Source organism: Rhinatrema bivittatum, chromosome 6, assembly GCF_901001135.1.
Source record: "Rhinatrema bivittatum chromosome 6, aRhiBiv1.1, whole genome shotgun sequence".
In the NCBI taxonomy this organism is placed as follows: Eukaryota; Metazoa; Chordata; class Amphibia; order Gymnophiona; family Rhinatrematidae; genus Rhinatrema; species Rhinatrema bivittatum.
This window is the reverse complement of record NC_042620.1, coordinates 158,773,791-158,790,272: the sequence shown is the minus strand read 5'-3', so window position 1 is coordinate 158,790,272 and position 16,482 is coordinate 158,773,791. Positions and strand designations below refer to the sequence as shown.

At 42.4% G+C, this 16,482-nt stretch overlaps 1 protein-coding gene across 1 annotated transcript in view; it reads right to left on the bottom strand.

Moving 5' to 3' along the window:
• The window catches only part of TMEFF2 (transmembrane protein with EGF like and two follistatin like domains 2), a 718,820-nt gene that overhangs the window by 150,462 nt on the left and 551,876 nt on the right, over positions 1-16,482 (bottom strand). Inside the window, exon 7 of the mRNA XM_029606083.1 lies at positions 1,358-1,417. Coding sequence (XP_029461943.1) covers positions 1,358-1,417 — 60 coding nt within the window. The remainder of the gene's footprint in view (positions 1-1,357; positions 1,418-16,482) is intronic.

The following is a 16,482-nucleotide window of genomic DNA, read 5'->3' as shown; positions in this document are numbered from 1 at the left end:
CCTGTCTGTCTGCTCTGTTTCCCAACTTCCTCCACCCTCAATTCCTTGCACGTCCTGGTTCCTGCTTGCCCTGCATTTCCTTGCCCTCGGACTGACTTCCTGTTCCTGACCCGGCCTGACCTTAGACATTATTTCTACTTGAACTCTACCAGCCTTCTACTTGTCACTACTTGCCTTCACCACTGCCTTTAGTCCTGATAGCAAAGACCTGCTGGACACCAGAACCTCTGGGCTCAGCCTAAAGGGGAGATGCCGGTTAGGCAAAGATCCTGCCCTGCGCTGCTCTTGCCAGAGATTAAACCTTCACCAGCCTGCACGACCGTGACAGCAAATTCACACATAAGTGTTTGAATATATGCACAAGCTCACTCACACAAAGTTACACCTGTTCTATCGAAGCTGAAATTTGTGCAGGTGAAATTACATGCATGCTTTTTAAAATAAGAACATATGCTTGCAAGTCTGAACTTTGCTTCAAGTCTGCCCCTCAGAACACCTTTTGCCCGTTTGTGTAAAAGTACATATACAACCAGGTTATGCATGCTCTTTTACATGAACTGAGCATCATATTTTTGTACAGCCATTTACATGCATAAACCAGGTTTTATGCATATAAATGGCTTTGAAAATCAAGACCATAAAAAACACTTAAGGATAGACAAAACTGACTTTCATTTATGGTATCTATAAAAGGAAGTTCAAAGTAGTCACAAAACCATAGAAAATATGTTCCTGAACTGAATCCAGTGGCCATCATAAATCAACAATGCTCCACTGATTACAGACCACTGTGCCAACAAAAAAGCCACATTTAATTATGGCGCATAAAAAGATAGTAAATATTTATACAAATGCAGAAATGCCTTTTCCACAATACTGTACTGTTAAGAGAGAAATATTAACGTACATCCACTGGATCTGGTTTGTTCATATTGGTTATGATGTCACAAAAATAACATTTACTGCAAGAGCCAATCAGATCCCATTCCTTGAGAAGCAGCTTGTGACACATCTGTAAAGTTGGCTGCTTTGAGTGAAAGCAGCTTGGCACATCTTTAAAAAGGTGACTCAGAGGTGAAGGTTTTAATTAAAAAAAGGGTATTACTATTTGCTGTGTTTACTTTTGAACATAGAGGGTACAGCTTTTTTTTTTTTTTTTAAGGTCTGATACACCACCATATTGACCATCCAATTCACTCCTTAATGACTGCCATCCCCAATCCGATTGGACAATTTGACCATGGAAATTCCCTCTATGCAGACGGTCTCTGCTGGTAAACAAGTTTTTACAGCCTCCATGTGTCTTTCTCTACTAGGGCCAGGTGGAATATGGCTAAGTAGAAAGTCAGTGCCATACCTGTGTAATCAGTTCTTGCATAATGTCCATCTTCGGATTTTGTAGACATAGTTGTGTTTTCTGTGTAGAGAGAAAAAGAGATTGTGAGGCTAATATTCAGACAAAGCTGAAAGTTCAGTATTCAAAAGGGTTTATCCAGATATCTTTGGAGTTACCCGGAGAAACCTGAGTCTTAAATTTCTGGCCCTTCTGAATTTCCCCAGTTAAAATGTAGCTGGGTAAAAAAAAGCAGAAAGGGGGCTGGGCATTCCGGGCACACCGATATTAAGCATTAGCTATTATCAGTGGTGTATCCATATAGGGCAGCAGCAAGGTGGCGAGATGCGCAGAAAAGGCATGGTCATAAACATTTGGAGCATATACATTACAAAACACTATAGCGCGACCAAATATTGTGCCCTCTACTATTAAGTATCGCCGCGCTGGATTGGAGATTGTCTTATTTTCACTAAAGAGGACTTGTTTCCCAATTTACCTATGTTCACAAGCCTTTCCTAGTTCATAACCCCGACTTAAAAACTTAAGGTGCCATCTTCCTCGTTCTATTCAGAGTTTGAACCTTGTGTTTTATTCAATGTTTTTATTTTTGGTTTTATACTATGTTCAATTATTATGTATGTTATTTCCCATCTGTAAATAGCCTAGAATCACTCCGTGTGTGTATATATACAGTATATAAAAACCTTTTAAATAAATAAATAAATAAATAAACGTGCCCAGGTAGGTCTAGTTGGATAAATCACTGCCCTAAAGTTACCCTGGTAACTTTAACCAGATATATGAAGTGGATCACTTACCCAATTAGGTTTCTCTGAATATCTAGCCAAGGTTACTCAGGTAGACTTACTTGGGCAACTCTCCCGCTCACCGGCTTGCTCATAATTGATTTATGTTCCAAAAATTAGGGACCAAATTAGTACCTAAGGGGGTCATTTTCAAAAGCCATCGCACGCGAAAAGTCCCTCTTCGCATGCGATCACTAAATGGGGGCGGAGTCGGGGCGAAGTCAGCCCTGGAAGAGGAGGAGTCGGAGTCGCCCTGGGGCCGACGCTGCGCAGACATCGCTGGCAGCGAAAGGTAAGGACCCTTATCGCCGCCAGTTTTGCGCCGAATAACTACACCTTTTATGGTGTAGTTATTCGGTGTGAAAGCCGGCAGCCAACATACCGCAGTGGTGCGATGACTGCCAGCTTTCAAAGGCCCCCCCGTCCCCATTACTGCCGGATTTTCTAAGGTCGGCTGTAAGTTAGGCACCAATTTTCAGCCAAACTCAGGAGCCTTTCAGATGAAACTTCACTAAAATTTAGGGCCCTAAATCTTAGGACAAAAACTTAGGACTATTATTCATTTGCCTAGATTTAGGGTCCTAAGGGGGTCATTTTCTATTCCTATCACAGGGGGCGGAGTTGGGGCAACGTCAGCACCAGAAGAGGAGGAGTTGGGGCGGTATCGGGGCGGACGCCGCGGAAACTTTGCTGGTGTCGAAAAAGAAGACCACTTATCGTCGCCAGTATCGCGCCCAATACCACCATCGTTCATGGTAGTGCTATTGGGTGCGCGGTGGTGGGTTCGCTGCCGGCTTTCGCAAGCCCACCCCCCCCCCGCTTCACCCCCCCCCTGCCCCCATTACCGCGGAATTCAGAGAGTGCGCGAAGATAGAAAATCCAGCCCTAAGGTTCCTAGTGCTGAAAATCAGTGATAAGTACCTTTTTCCCCACCCCCAATGCCAGCCTCATAGCCACCTACTTTTTAGAGTCCCAAATAAAGGATCCAAATGAAACTAGGATCCTACATTTTAGCACCCAGCTCGAGTACATTTTCTAAAAGGCCAATTTAGGAGCATGAACCACCAAATTTAGGTACCTAAACCCTTTGAAAATTGAGTCCATGCGAATTAGAAATGATAGACCCTGAATAAATTGTATTGCCTAGCAACAGTGTAGGCATCTTTCTAAGAAGCCATATGATATCTTGAGGCAAAGACCTGAAAAGTATATGCTCATCCATGCAAGACAAGACAAAGATGCATTGATAATCTCTTGACTCTGGAGCTGGCCTGTTGGCAGCATTTTAGACTGCATATGTTGATGAATTCTCATTGAGGGTGTCCTTGGAATTCTTGGTTTGTGGAAGTGTTTCATTCTGCTGCAGTGATTTCTTTTTTTTTTAAGAAATAATGTAGACATTTCTACTTCCCTGGTTTTTGTTGCTTTGGGCTTAGATTCTATGCAGTTACAATATATGTATGCCTTTGAGGAAAGCATTTGCTTTTTATGGTTCCTTCATAAGCTGCAAGTGGGTGAGTCATTTCCTCTTTATTACAGTTAATCAAAAAATATTTGCGCCTAAAACATAATATTTTAGAATATGTCATAAACAGATATCAGGCAACAATGGAAAGAATTGCAGTAATTAGCATATACAATATATGGATCCACAAGGGAGCATCTCACTGGATAAAAAATCTCCTGTCCATGCAGAACAATCTATGGGTCCATGCAATACAACTTGTGCTAACCTTTTTTTTTTTTAATCATGCATGGACATTTTCAGTATCACTGACAACACTGCAGGCTTGGAAGAATTTTGTATCCACACACCTACAAACTCATTATCAAACGGAAACACCCTGTGAGGTTTAGAGATGTATACAAAATGGTTTTCTTTAGGTTTTTTGTTGTTCTTGTTTTAGTTTCACTTGTTATTTATGTTCTTTTATTTATGTAAAATAAAAAAAGTACAAACAAATGAAATTTTTAAAAGCAGGGAAAAACAAAACAAAATTTTAAAAAATGTCAGGTTTGGGTCCTGCCCTTCCTCCAGCACAAATTCAGGGGAAATCTCACAAGCCTTCTTCCTGTACCCACAGCCCCACCACAACTTCTTGTGCCATCCGTGGGGCCCTGTGAGGACTCTTCATAAGGCAGGAGTGATCCTCAGTTACATCTGCCCTGCCAATGCAGTATGAACAGGGACTGCCGACCTGAGACTGGTGCCATTTTGTATTATTGAAGCAATTCAAAATGGCACAAGGCTTAGGTTGGCCAACCTCATTTTCAATTACAGCCCCAATGGGGCAGGAGTGATTGAGGATCACTTCCACCCCATGAAGAAACTTCATGAGGCCTTACGGATGGGGTAAGAAGATGGGGAGAGGGCAAGGGAGAATTTCTGTTTGTTTTTGCGGCAAAGGTAGGGCATAATTTTGAAATGAAACACTGAAATTTAGTTTGTTTTTGCTCTGTGACATTTAAAAATGAAATGAAATAAGAAATATCATTGAGATTTCCTCAAAATAAAATAAAATTGATTTCATTTCAAATGAAAGCACAGCCTTAGCTGAGTTTCCCAATGAAAATGTGGGGATCAAGGATACATAAGTACCTGCAGAGTTTTCAGGTTACAAACTTCCTTTTGGGAAGGTTGCATGAGAAGTTAAAAATAAACTTGCTGCATATACTTTGCCAAAATGGGCACTATTTACGACTTTTTTCCCATACAGAGGGAGGGGAGAGGAATTTTGAAAGGGTCTTTGTGCGTAGGTAAACTACTCACCTTAACATGCATGCTAAAATAATACTTAACATGCTATGCAAAAAATATTATTGTGTAAAAAATTGTCTCCAGAACATACAGCTTAACAAAAAATATTAGTTCAGACTTCCTGCCTTGGGAAATCCCTTGCCTTAACTGGCTTTAAATGGGAGGAATATTTAGCAGGAGGAGGGAGTTTTCTTTCCCCCTGGATCTCCCAGCCTTGCAAGTACCATGTATTTCCCTCATCAGCACCATTCAATCCCCCTCAATATGGGGCGGATTTTCAGAGCCCTGCTCGCCTAAATCCGCCCAAAACCGGGCGGATTTAGGCGAGCAGGGCCCTGCGCGCCGGTGAGCCTATTTTACATAGGCCTACCGGCGCGCGCAGAGCCCCGGGACTCGCGTAAGTCCCGGGGTTCTCCGAGGGGGCGTGTCAGGGGCGTGTCGTGGGGCGGGCCTGGTCGTCGCGGCGTTTCGGGGGCGTGTCGCCAGCGTTTTGGGGAACGGGGTACGGGGCGTGGCTACGGCCCGGGGCGGTCCGGGGGCGTGGCCGCGCCCTCCGTACCCGCCCCCAGGTCGCGGCCCGGCGCGCAGGAGGCCCGCTGGCGCGCGGGGATTTACTTCTCCCTCCGGGAGGCGTAAATCCCCGGAGAAAGGTAAGGGGGGGGGTGTAGACAGGGCCGGGCGGGTGGGTTAGATAGAGGAAGGGAGGGGAAGATGAGGGGAGGGCGTTAGAGGATTCCCTCCAAGGCCGCTCCGATTTCGGAGCGGCCTTGGAGGGAACGGGGGTAGGCAGCGCGGCTCGGCGCGCGCCGGCTATACAGAATTCATAACGTAAGAAGAATTCCAAAGGAAATTTGAGTTTTTGGAGAACAATATAAGGGCCAGTAGTTAGTGGCCAGTAGTTAGTGTTCCACCTTCACGGAGCGGAAGGATGGAGGGCTGCTATCTCCAAAAAAAAAAAAATAAATAAAACAAACAAAAAAATAAAAACAGGGGTGGGTAAGAGTATGGGGCAAGGGTGGGCCTGCTTGTTACAGCGGTTGCTACCCCTAATTGAGCTGGATGTCACTTGGATGCAGATACGGCGCTGCTCTCTAAATTGGTGGAGGGGAATTAGGGCTGGAGGGTACTGGAAGCCAATAGTAACTGGTGGGAGAGAGAAAAAGGGAAAAAAAATGGATAAAGTACGTAGCTTGCTGGGCAGACTAGATGGGCCGTTTGGTCTTCTTCTGCCGTCATTTCCATGTTTCTATGTTTCTATGGGCCTTAAATCTAAGGGTAATACATTTTCCTATCATAGATCAATTAGGACAAAGGGAACTGTTTAAAGAATATATTTCACAAAAAGTCTAAATATTCCAGAGGTTAACCAATCAGTTATAGTAAGAGCTTTTTACATAGGTATAAGGAAAAAGGTTCCAACAAATTTAGATCAAATACAAAATTTTCAAGAACATCAGGAAACCATGAATATTTCTGATCTGTTGCAAACATCGCAAGGAAACATACACATGGTTAATGCGACTCCAACATTGCTCTCTGCTTCAATGGCAAGAGGAAGTGTGGAAAAAAAGGATTTGCATTCACAAAAAGCGGGGAGTAGCTTGCTTGTTATGGCGGTTACTACCGCAAACTAAATAAGCCAGATACTTTACTTTCAATGCATATCCAGCATAGCTCTCTGCTTCAACAGCAGGGGAGAAAGTCTGATACTTCACACAAATCCAACATAGCTTTCTGCTTCAACGGCAGGGGAGAAAGTCTGATACTTCACTTTCAAGGCATATCCAACATAGCTCTCTGCTTCAACAGCAGGGGAAAAAGTCTGATATTTCACGCATATCCAACATAGCTCTCTGCTTCAAAGGCAGGGGAGAAAGTCTGATACTTCACGCATATCCAACATAGCTCTCTGCTTCAAAGGCAGGGGAGAAAGTCTGATACTTCACGCATATCCAACATAGCTCTCTGCTTTAACGGCAGGGGAGAAAGTCTGATACTTCACTTTCAACACACATCCAGCATAGCTCTCTGCTTCAACGGCAGGGGGGGCGTAAAAAGGTGGATATAAATATAGACAATAACCAACAAGGACTGAGTTACATAGTCTGGGTAAACAAAGGCATGGGTGTAGCTTGCTTATTGCGGCGGTTACTACCCCTAACTATGGTAGATATTCACTTGGATGCAGTTCCAACACTGATCCCTACATTAATGGTGCGGGTGGAAGGGAAATAGAACCAAAAGGTTACTAAGAGCCAAGAGTAACAGAAGTATGAGATAAATTAAAAAAAAAAAAAAAGTGCATAGCTTGCTGGGCAGACTGGATGGGCCGTTTGGTCTTCTTCTGCCGTCATTTCTAAGTTTCTATGTTTCTATGAAAGATAGAAATAAAAAATAGAGGCACATTGTTGCTACAGTTTGCCTTTATTACTGATAAGGATGTTATACTTAAATCCTTTTTTTGCAATAGATAAAAAAATGTTTATTGCCAAAAAATATGGATCTTTCTGGATTTGGTAAGGGCTACTCAGCTCCGTAGAAAGAGTTTTCTACTACTTATAAAAGAGGTAGTGGATAAAGGAGTATTCTTTTTATTAAAATATCCCTGTAGATGTATCATCAAGAGCGAGGGGAAAAATTACTCATTCCTAGAGCCAGAACATCTTAGAAATTTTCTAGGGGGGAAAACAGCCGATTAATATAGATTGATGGAAATCCCATAACATTTTCGGGTTAGGTTAAGATTTCAATTAGATTTTTGCTCATAATGGAGTAGATTTCATAAACTTGCGCAAACGCTTACTTTTATTCGTGCACCAGGCGCGAACAAGAGTACATGGGATTTCAATAGGTACGCGCGAATGATGGTGCTCGAGGCAGGCGTAACTTTGTGTGCGCCGGGCCGGCTGCTGCGCGCCATACTCCAGTCCAGGGTCTGGTCCGGAGGCCACGGCCACGCCCCCGGGCCGAAACCACGCCCGCAGCACTGCCCCCGGTTGACATGCCAGCCACGTCATGCCCCCCGACATGCCCCCTGATGACGCACGGATCGCAACACGACCCCTGTCACGCCCCCCCCCCCCCCAGGAAAGCCCCGGGACTTACGTGCGTCCCGGGGCTTTGCGCGTGCCAGAAGCCTATGCAACATAGGCTCGGCGCGTGCAGGGGGTGTTTGGGCCAGGTTTTCGGGGGGTACACGCATATCTTAAGCGCGTACCCCTTTGAAAATCTGGCCCCAAATGTTTCACAGAGGATATTCTTAATTTTACCTGTAGTTAGGAGGAACAAGAATTATTTTTTGTTTTTCAAAATGATATTATGCATATTTCTTATTTAAATGTTTCTTTCTTGTTCTGCTATTACTGACTTGGTAATTATGACTGTATAAACTGAAAATTCATAAATAAAAAATTGAAAAAAAAAAAGAATGAAGCCTTTCCGTTCCAGAGAATCCCCCTCCTGCCTACATCATTCTAGCTGCTGAATGATATTGTTGAGCAGCATTTCTACACATGATACATGAAGAGGTAACGAAGAGCATCTTTCAGCAACTGAAGTCACGATGGCTGGAAAACTCTCAAGTTCCTTCTTGATGCCCATTGGTGGTCCTTTCCTTGTCTCCATCCTCTCCATCATTTCTCACCATGTCTCCCTCTCTTCTTTCCCTTCTCAGCCTCTGTGGCTGTTATTTATTCTCTCACTATCTATCACCCCATCTTTTCTATCCCCCTTCCTCCCACACCTGGGCCATTTCTCTTCTCCCCCCATTCCATGGTCAATCATCTCTCCAGGCCAATAGGAAAATAGTAATACTTCAGGATTCACCCGCCTCTTCCTGCCACCTGGCTCTGACTTGTGGTTTGAGCCAAAAAGGGCACTACACATCTCTAAGGAGCTCTGTGTGGTTCAAACAGTGAGTGTAACCTTGGAAACAGGAGGCAAACATAATGTGAAGTACTGTTCTACCCTTCCTCCTCCTGCCAGTCTAGAGAGATGATAAGCCTGAGGGAAGTGGGAAAAGACTGAATTTGTGGGGCAGAGTGGAACCTCAGATCAACCAGTGCCATTCTGAATGATGGTGCTTGTTGGGCTGGAGAGATTGGGCAATGGGGGAAAGGGGTCATGGGGCAATGTGTGGGGGGTATTGGTAGGGGTGGGGTTTAAAGGACGAGATGGGACTATAGGGATGAGATTTGTTGGGAAGGGAGCGGTTCACAGAAGCCTACAGGGTGGGATTGATGTGCCAGGAGGTTGGAGGGGGGTTTTCTTTAGAGGGGCTTGTGCTGGGGTCATGGGGGAAGGTTTTTGGCTCTGTTAAGGTGATTTTAGCTAGCAGTAAGCTTCTCCTTTAATGTTTGTAACCTGGGGGAGGGGAAGAGAGGTCCAAGAACACATATTCTTATGTCTAGGCGCGCACAGATGTTACTGCCATATAATGTGTGTGTTCATGGCTGTGGGAATGTGGGATTTATTAAACTGCGGTACTCATATACTGTAGTTTAGTAAATCCTGCAGGAAATAAAGTGCATTAAAAAGGTGTTTTATAGCACTATTTTAGTGCACTTAGTAAATAGATCCCTCTGTTAGATAAATTAATATATCATCTGCATAGATGTCAATGTCAATCACAATGAATCCATGACATTTTAAAATTGTCTAACAGGAATTGCTTAAGATTCCAGTGCTTATATAAACTAAAGGTCTTATTTACTATGGGCATTTGTATGCTAATGCACATTAATAGTTTTTAACGTGCACCAATGCACACGGAGGATAATATTCAGAAAAGCCGCTAATGGACAACTTATCCAGCTATATAGTTATTTGGATAGGTTGTCAGGGATATTCAGCAGGATAAACATCCTGCTGAATATATTCGTATAAAGTTATCCAAGTAATGTTTCCCTAGGTGGCAAGGTTTGAATATAGCTGATTAGGTTTATAGATATCCGAAAACATACCTTTGAATAACTGTAGACTTAACTGGCTATATTCAAATTATTTATGTTTAGACAATTACATATAAATATCCTCAGAGCAGATCTAAAGTTATCCAGGAACATATCCCCAGATAACTTTAACTATATAGCCGGTTAAGTGGCTGAACTAGAAAAAAAATTCTCCATCTCCCACCCAGCTAAAAATGAAAAAGTAATCTGGACCATAGCAATTCTTTTCCCTTCTCCTCAAGTCCCCTTAAAGATACAAAAATATTGCGGGCCTATCATCCCAAGAAGCCTCCTCACTGCCTCACCCCCTTCACAAAATAAATCCTAAATCCAGATCCCTTCCTCAAGCCCCCTTAAAGATACAAAAATATTGTGGGCCTATCATCCCAAGAAGCCTCCTCACTGCCTCACCCCTTCACAAAAAAAATCCTAAATCCAGATCCCTTCCTCAAGCCCACCTTCCTCTTATGTACAAGCACAATCCAAACCCTCCCACCCCAATCAAACCCTCCCATCCTATCCAGTGCACCCTAAATGTCTCACAGTCACAGGAGAATGGTACAAATATCCAGATCCCAGTGTATCCAGCATTATACCAGGAGCTGGATGCTTGCATCAAGCTCCTGATGGCTGTGGGGGATATGTGGGTGCCTGGAGGGATATATGGTCTGTGTTGGGCTTGCAGGGGGAGGGTGGGCTTGAGGAAGGGGCTTGGATTCAGGATTTATTTTGAAAATTCAAAGAGAGAGGTGGGGAGGCTTCTCAGGCCAATAGGATAACTTTTGACTAAACACAGCCAGATAACACTGATATTTAGAGCTATCTGGCTAAGTTTAAGTCCAACTCAATTTTGGTCCAAAACTATCCTCTGGAGAAGATTTAGAGATGTCATATTTTAGATATAGACAGCTACGTGAGTTCTTAAAAGAATGTATCCAATGGATTCATACTCTGGTTCGTAATTTGCAGTTTACTGTATAATATTGCCATGTGATATCTCTTTTGAACATTATGATTTATAAATTATCTGAAAGTTGAGAGACACAAAACCTATTGATAGGAATATTGTGTTACGCTACTCGAGCTTTTGTCTGAAAGGTTTGAAAGACAATATTCCTGTTGGACAATTTTTCCTATTGAGAAGATTATGCCCCATTGAAAATGAACAGAAACAGCAAGCTCGATGTATGGCGCAAAGGTTTCTTGGATGAGGTTATCATCTTCTTCAACAAAAAAGGCAATGTATTCAAATTGAGGTACCTGGGGTATGTGCAGGCTAAAGAACCACGGGGGTTTGAAGGACCTAGCTCTAGACTGGAAGAACTGGTGGAGGAACTGGTGAAACTGGTCATGGCATGGATGTGTGCCTGTTATAAAATTTCCCCCCTTGCACGGCTCATACCCAACGTTATGTGGCTGTGCGTACCCACTTGGAAAATTGAGCACACACATACATGCACCTAGGCTATTTTATAGCATGTGCATGTATGTTAGTGCATGTTATACAATTGCTGCACCTCTGGGCCTCACCGACACACACATATATATGTGTGTGCGTACCTGTTTAAAAGTTACTGTCCCTGTGTGTACAATTCCTTATTCTAACCATGCATCTGCTATTAAACTGATTTGTTTTCAAACATTGGCAGATGTTAGCAGGATATAAAATTTTTTCTGAATTGCAAATTTTTGCATTGAAGAGAATGGAAAATTTGAGAGACCGTTTGACATCTGTAGTATTGGCTTCACCAATTAATTTCTCTCAGCAGAGCTGTCAAAGCATGTGGGGTCAATGAACTGTGTGTTTTCATGCATTAAGAATTAACACCTTTACTCATCTGTCTTTAAGGAAACCATACAAATTACTGGGTGTGTAAGACTGCAATACCATCAAGTGGTGTACAATAATCTGCTCTTGTAACAAAATGTATATAGGCCAGATAAAATATCAGGTTCATTACATGGTAAGAACATAAGAACATAAGAAAATGCCATACTGGGTCAGACCAAGGGTCCATCAAGCCCAGCATCCTGTTTCCAACAGTGGCCAATCCAGGCCATAAGAACCTGGCAAGAACCCAAAAACTAAGTCTATTCCATGTAACCATTGCTAATAGCAGTGGCTATTCTCTAAGTGAACTTAATAGCAGGTAATGGACTTCTCCTCCAAGAACTTATCCAATCCTTTTTTAAACACAGCTATATTAACTGCACTAACCACATCCTCCGGCAACAAATTCCAGAGTCTAATTGTGCGTTGAGTAAAAAAGAACTTTCTCCGATTAGTTTTAAATGTGTCCCATGCTAACTTCATGGAGTGCCCCCTAGTCTTTCTACTATCCGAAAGAGTAAATAACCGATTCACATCTACCCGTTCTAGACCTCTCATGATTTTAAACACCTCTATCATATCCCCCCTCAGTCGTCTCTTCTCCAAGCTGAAAAGTCCTAACCTCTTTAGTCTTTCCTCATAGGAGAGTTGTTCCATTCCCCTTATCATTTTGGTAGCCCTTCTCTGTACCTTCTCCATCGCAATTATATCTTTTTTGAGATGCGGCGACCAGAATTGTACACAGTATTCAAGGTGTGGTCTCACCATGGAGCGATACAGAGGCATTATGACATTTTCCGTTTTATTCACCATTCCCTTTCTAATAATTCCCAACATTCTGTTTGCTTTTTTGACTGCAGCAGCACACGGTACCGACGATGTCAATGTGTTATCCACTATGAAACCTAGATCTCTTTCTTGGGTTGTAGCACCTAATATGGAACCCAACATTGTGTAATTATAGCATGGGTTATTTTTCCCTATATGCATCACCTTGCACTTATCCACATTAAATTTCATCTGCCATTTGGATGCCCAATTTTCCAGTCTCACAAGGTCTTCCTGCAATTTATCACAATCTGCTTGTGATTTAACTACTCTGAACAATTTTGTGTCATCTGCAAATTTGATTATCTCACTCATCGTATTTCTTTCCAGATCATTTATAAATATATTGAAAAGTAAGGGTCCCAATACAGATCCCTGAAGCACTCCACTGTCCACTCCCTTCCACTGAGAAAATTGCCCATTTAATCCTACTCTCTGTTTCCTGTCTTTTAGCCAGTTTGCAATCCACGAAAGGACATCACCACCTATCCCATGACTTTTTACTTTTCCTAGAAGCCTCTCATGAGGAACTTTGTCAAACGCCTTCTGAAAATCCAAGTATACTATATCTACCGGTTCACCTTTATCCACATGTTTATTAACTCCTTCAAAAAAGTGAAGCAGATTTGTGAGGCAAGACTTGCCCTGGGTAAAGCCATGCTGACTTTGTTCCATTAAACCATGTCTTTTTATATGTTCTGTGATTTTGATGTTTAGAACACTTTCCACTATTTTTCCTGGCACTGAAGTCAGGCTAACCGGTCTGTAGTTTCCCGGATTGCCCCTGGAGCTCTTTTTAAATATTGGGGTTACATTTGTATACACATTTCTAAGTCACAAGCACAACTGGTAAAACATTGGACTTTGAGTAATCATTTAACTGAAGATTTTAAATTTTTCATTTTGTGTCAAGCATTTTTAAAATGAGGAGATTACATTACTCATGCATTAATGCAACATGAACAACATTTTATTTTTGGGTGGAAGACATTGTTTCCAAAGGATTTAAATCATGAGATAAAATGGTGTTCTTTTTTATGATGTCAATGTTTTTAGTTAATGTTGGAAGTTTCATACAATATCTATGTTCTAATACTTGAACAATTGGTTTCTGAAGACACAGTTTTTTTTATTACAATTGGCCCTGGGTATATGACTGAAATTAGTTTAAACTGAGGAGAGTCTTGGATGTGCTTTGTAGCTCGATCAAGAGAGTATACATGTCATTCTGAATTGATTAGTGTTTAAATACATTTATAATAATTGTTTATGCGCCTTATTCACTAATGCATAGAAGTTAAAAGATTTGTTCTGATGGTAATTTTGAGAGTTATGCTGTTTTTTGCAAGTCGGTGAAGTAGCAACAGTCCAACAAGTTATCTTAAAAGAGAAGACCTTCAAGAATAAGCATATAAGTGCTGATATTCTTCAAATCTTACTTCATTTGGAGATGTAGATAAAGAACTCCCCCATGATGAAGTCACATCAGTGGTGAAACAAAAACTTCTTGGGGAATATTGTGATCTTAGCTCTGGAGAGAATTACATGAAAAAGAACAATCAGGATATAAGTGGAACATTTTGGATCCATTTTCATATTCGATTTTTCAAATTGAACTACTTGTGAATGGTGGAAAGATGTTTTCTTAGTTTTGAGAGTTTATCATATGAATAAGAACAATGAGAATAAAAGAGGAACATTTTTAAATCTGCTTTGATATTGGATATTTCAAAATGAACAATTTGTGGAATTTTTTGCTATTTTAAAATGTTGTAATTGTATTTTAAGAGTGTTTTTTTTTTTAGTGCTATGATTGGATGAAGGTTACTCTTTACTTTTGAATGTTATCTTCCTGCAAGTGCAGTATTTGAATGAACACACTGCTTTTCACTCATTTTTTGTATTATGTTAGTTATTGATAAATGCTCAATAGTTGATGATCACCTTTTATTGTTACTTTTGGCATTTTACTTGTTTGTGATCAGTTGTTTCACCTTCAGGATTTTTTTTCACTACTTTTTGTTATATTTTCAAACACTCCAAAAGTTATTTGTGAGGGCCTTAATAAAAATTTTTGGAGGCAGCATGAGACAGATTTCATCTATAGTTTTCATTATCAAGTGAATCTGGGAGACTGTGATAGATATACTGCCCATGGAGCCAGCATGGAGGGTGTCCTGCCCTTAAATTGGCCAAATAGGGGTACAGGAACTTTAAATACCTGCCAGCTGGGCAGGTGATATAAGAACTGTGGAATAGTTAAGTCACAAAATATCTTGAGTTGCCTGAAGATGTTTATTTATCTCCAGAAAATGTGGGTCTGTTCAAGCTTAAAAGGGTAGCATCTAGCAACAGTCTAAAAGGACGGAGGACTATTGTGTGGCAGAAGGGAAGATTATATCAGCAGAAATTATGGGAAGGATACAGAAGACATGCACACAGCTAAGGCTGTGGCATATGGTGACAGAAATGGTACTCCAAACAGATTCTGGCTACAGTTAGATAAAGGTTATCAGTCAAGCTTTTTCCCTCTTGAGTAGAAGGGTATAGGACATGGTGGCATAATAAGGGGGTAGAGATAAGTAACCTGACTAGAGTGGATAGGGTTCTCTCCTAAGGGAGCTGTTCTTTCGGAAAAGTGGCAGAGTAAAGGTTTGGTGTCAAAAGTTTCAGGTTCAGATCTTGAGGTTCCCACCAGGAAAAATAAGCTGTGGCACTGTGGAGTGTGCAGACTGTGGAATCTTCACTGTGTTTCAGACAATATGCTAATGAGATAATATGGAGATAGTCATTTTTGGCTTCTTGCACTTTAACAGGTTTCCTAGCCACACCGGTACCTAATGGTAGGATTTGGGGGTTGAGGCAGGGGTAGGAGCCCTGGTGCGCTGATGATGGAAACTGGAACCTACGCTATAATGTGGAGCTGAGACTTGATGCTAAATCCAGAACTCAGAACATGAACTAGAGTTTGAAGTTTGAATGTGATGCTGAAGCTGGGACTCAGAGCTTGAACTGAAATCTGAAGTTTGAATGTGAAACTGAAGCTGGGACTTGGAGCTGAAACTGGAACTCGGAATTGGAACTGGAGTAGAAAGCTGGAATATGAAGCTGGAGCTGGGAGTGTGGAGCAGTGACTAAACCTGAGGCTTGGAGGAAGGTACTGGAACTGAAACACCAGACAGAGATTGGAACTGGGGGCTTGAGCAGGCTCGGGGACTTGTCACTGAGAACTGGAGCTGGACTTACCACTATAGGAAAGCGAAGCTGGAGCTTAGCATGGGAACTGGAGCTGCAACTCTGCATAGAGAATGGAACTGCAGCTTGATGCAAAAGCAGGAACTGAGCTTGAAGCAAAGGTTAGAACTGCACCTTGGCATTTGGCAGACTAGAAGGCGGCAGGAGCTGGCAGGGGCAATTATATAATGAGGCGGGGTGAGGCGGCTGCTTTAGGCAGCAATATTTTGAGGTGGAAAAATTGCCCTTGAAACCTTCCTGCCTCAGCTGCCTCACCCTTCATTCAGGCAAACTCTGGCAACAGGAAAACCTGCAGTGTGGGAGGCATGGAGCAGTGACATGCTGGCGGGGTTTCCACTCCCCGCCAGAAAAAGAAAGGTCCCACAGTAGCACGGAATTGTGACATGCTGGCTGGTTTCTCACTCCCTGCCAGCAAAAGGAAGGTCCCAGCGGTGCAGAACTGCGATGAGCTGGTGTGATTCCTACTCCCCGCCAGCAAAAAGATGATCCAGCAGCCAAAGAATAGTCACTGCAGTGCCACCAGCGTTTTCCCCACAGCTGGTGGCAGGAAAGAGCCTACAGTGTCACCAGCATGTCCCCTGCAGCTGGCAGCAGGAAAGGGTCTGAGATGACAGCAGTATTTTCCCCACAGCCGGCGGCAGGAAGCCTTACTGTGCAGCCAGAAAAAAGGTCCAAAATGTGTGTGTGAAAGAGGCTTGCCCTGTGAGAGTGTGCACCTG